This window comes from Clupea harengus, chromosome 6, assembly GCF_900700415.2.
Source record: "Clupea harengus chromosome 6, Ch_v2.0.2, whole genome shotgun sequence".
Classification (NCBI taxonomy): domain Eukaryota; kingdom Metazoa; phylum Chordata; class Actinopteri; order Clupeiformes; family Clupeidae; genus Clupea; species Clupea harengus.
In genome coordinates, this window is record NC_045157.1 from 11,254,152 (window position 1) to 11,256,651 (window position 2,500).

Consider the following 2,500-nt stretch of genomic DNA (forward strand, 5'->3'; position numbering starts at 1 on the left):
CCGTCATCACTGAGCGCACGCTGAAGAGCCAGCGGCTGCCGCTCAGCCTGCAGAACATTTTCCTCTACAGCTGGGGCGTGGTCATCAATGTTGCGACCCACGTGGGCGGGAACGGCAAGGAGAGGAGCTTCCTGGAGGGCTTCTCTGCTCTGGTGTGGCTGATTGTGATTGGGCAGGCAGCGGCGGGCCTGATGATGTCAGTGGTGATGAAGCACGGCAGTGGAATCACACGGCTCTTCGTCATCTCCTCAGCCATGCTGGTCAACGGCGTCATCTCCTGGGCAATGCTGCGACTGCAGCTCACACCACTCTTCCTTCTGCCCACGGGACTCGTCGCTATCGCTGCCTATCTGTACTACAGGTAGCAGCCAGCCACAGCCCAGCTGTGTTACAGCTAATGCCTAACTACTACACACCTGTACTACAGGGAACAACCATGCACCGCAGTACTACAACACGCCTGTGTCTCATGTTACAGACACCCACAACACACATGTGTCACAGGTTACAGACACCCACAACACGCCTGTATCACAGGTTACAGACACCCACAACACGCCTGTATCACAGGGTTAACAACAGGTAACAATCAGCCACACCTGGACAGATGAGGGCAGCATAGCTCAGAATGTGAATTCTAAGAAGAGCTCTGACTGACATAGACAATGGTGTTTTGTTTTGTGTAGACATTTGTGTTTGTTTTGTTTTTCTGATTTCAGCGATATCACTGTTTGTTTGATTTTCTTCCGGTCTGTTGCTCCAGGGCTTCATGAGTTCCCAAGTGGTCAGAAAGACCCCCTTGTCCCTGACACACATCCAATGGTCATGTCTTAAAAACAAAACCAGTGCCCTTTTAGCTAACCCTGCCCTCCTCGTAAGGCAATAGACAGTCACAGAGCACTTTAACCACGAGGGGATGGCCAGAGAGAGAGGGAGAGATGGTTCTGGATGCAGCTGTTGTACTGGTATCTCAATGAGAATGGATTCCATCCGGTCATATTGGCCTTGTCATCTCTCTTCCTCCACTCCTCCCTCCCCTCTCTCTCTTATTAACTCCTCTGTTTCTCCTCCTCCTTTAGTCTCTCCTCTCTTATCCCTGTCCAACCCCCCCCCACCCCCATCAGTCAGAAAAATCCAGTCATACCTCACGTCTGTGCTGGGCTATGTTCCTTCACACACACACAGACACACGCGCACACACACACAAAACAGTGAGCTGATGCTCCTCATCTCAACCCTTCATTTCAAAGTGTGTGTGCTTCTGTGTCTGTTTCAGCCAATCAAACACAATGGGAAACACAATTTTAAAATGGCAACAGAAGTGGTACAAATATATATATCATGTATTATCTATGTTTATGATGAAAAAGTGTTAATAAAGATTGGATTGCTGTCAGAACGGCAAGAACTGTTTGTAGTGTGTGATTCACAGGTGAGTTAGCCTGGTGTATGTGTGTGTGATGTGGTCTATTAGGTTGAGCTGCAGAACAAAAATTTGTAGTAGTATTAATAGACCAACCACAAAACAAGCTAAGACCTTTCAGTTTATTATGAGCATCCATAGAGAAACCTTTTGCAAACAACATGGTGTGCAATAGTATGGGTGGATATCTTCGGTCCTTTACAGACTCTAATAGATCTTGTGAAATTTGAAAGAAGGCAGAGCTGCTGTGTTTAAAGCAACATAACAGTATAAAGAAATCTGCCACTTGTTGAGGTATGTTTTTATAGGCAACTAGTTTTAGTATAATTTTGAATCTCATTTTGATGGAATATGGTCATGTGAAGGACAGATAAACACACCTGGCGTTCCCACTAGTCACCTTGGCTGTGCAGTACGTGGTCTGGGATGGACAATGTGAAAATGATAGAAAAGCTTTCACAGTTCATCCCCAATTATGTCGCCAGAAGACAACAGTCAGCACGCTGGCAAGTTTTTATCAGTGCCAGCAGTGCTGGTTTTGGTGTTTGTCATTCATTTTAGGTAGTTAGCTTGCTAGTTAATTTAATTAAATTCCTTACTGCTGCTTTAAAGCACAAGAGTAGTCATACAGAAAGACAATCAGCATACACACCATACGATTATAAAACGCCTAAAGGCTAGAGTTAATATAATAATATATGATAAACACATCATACAAAGTCTGCTCCTACATGCTTCTATGTGTGTGTGTCATGTTGAGCTGTTGGTCAAAGTGTGTGAGTGTGCCATGTTGGTATATTCTTTTCAGCTGTATGTGTGTGTGTATATGTGTCATGTTGAGCTGTGGGTCAGTGTGTGGCATGTTGAGCTGTGTGTGTGTTAGGTTGAGCTGTGGGTCATTGTGTGTGTGTGGGTGTCATGTTGAGCTGTGGGTCAGTGTGTGTGTGTGTCATGTTGAGCTGTGGGTCAGTGTGTGTGTCATGTTGAGCTGTGGGTCAGTGTGTGTGTGTGTGGGTGTCATGTTGAGCTGTGGGTCAGTGTGTGTGTGTGTCATGTTGAGCTATGGGTCAGTGTGTG

At 45.9% G+C, this 2,500-nt stretch overlaps 1 protein-coding gene across 1 annotated transcript in view; it reads left to right on the forward strand.

The window, feature by feature from the left end:
- slc35a4 (solute carrier family 35 member A4) overlaps nt 1-1,405 on the forward strand; it is a 31,752-nt gene extending 30,347 nt beyond the window's left edge. The window contains exon 2 of the mRNA XM_031568974.2: nt 1-1,405. Coding sequence (XP_031424834.1) covers nt 1-365 — 365 coding nt within the window. The 3' untranslated portion in view covers nt 366-1,405.
- The last annotated feature ends 1,095 nt before the right edge of the window (nt 1,406-2,500 follow it).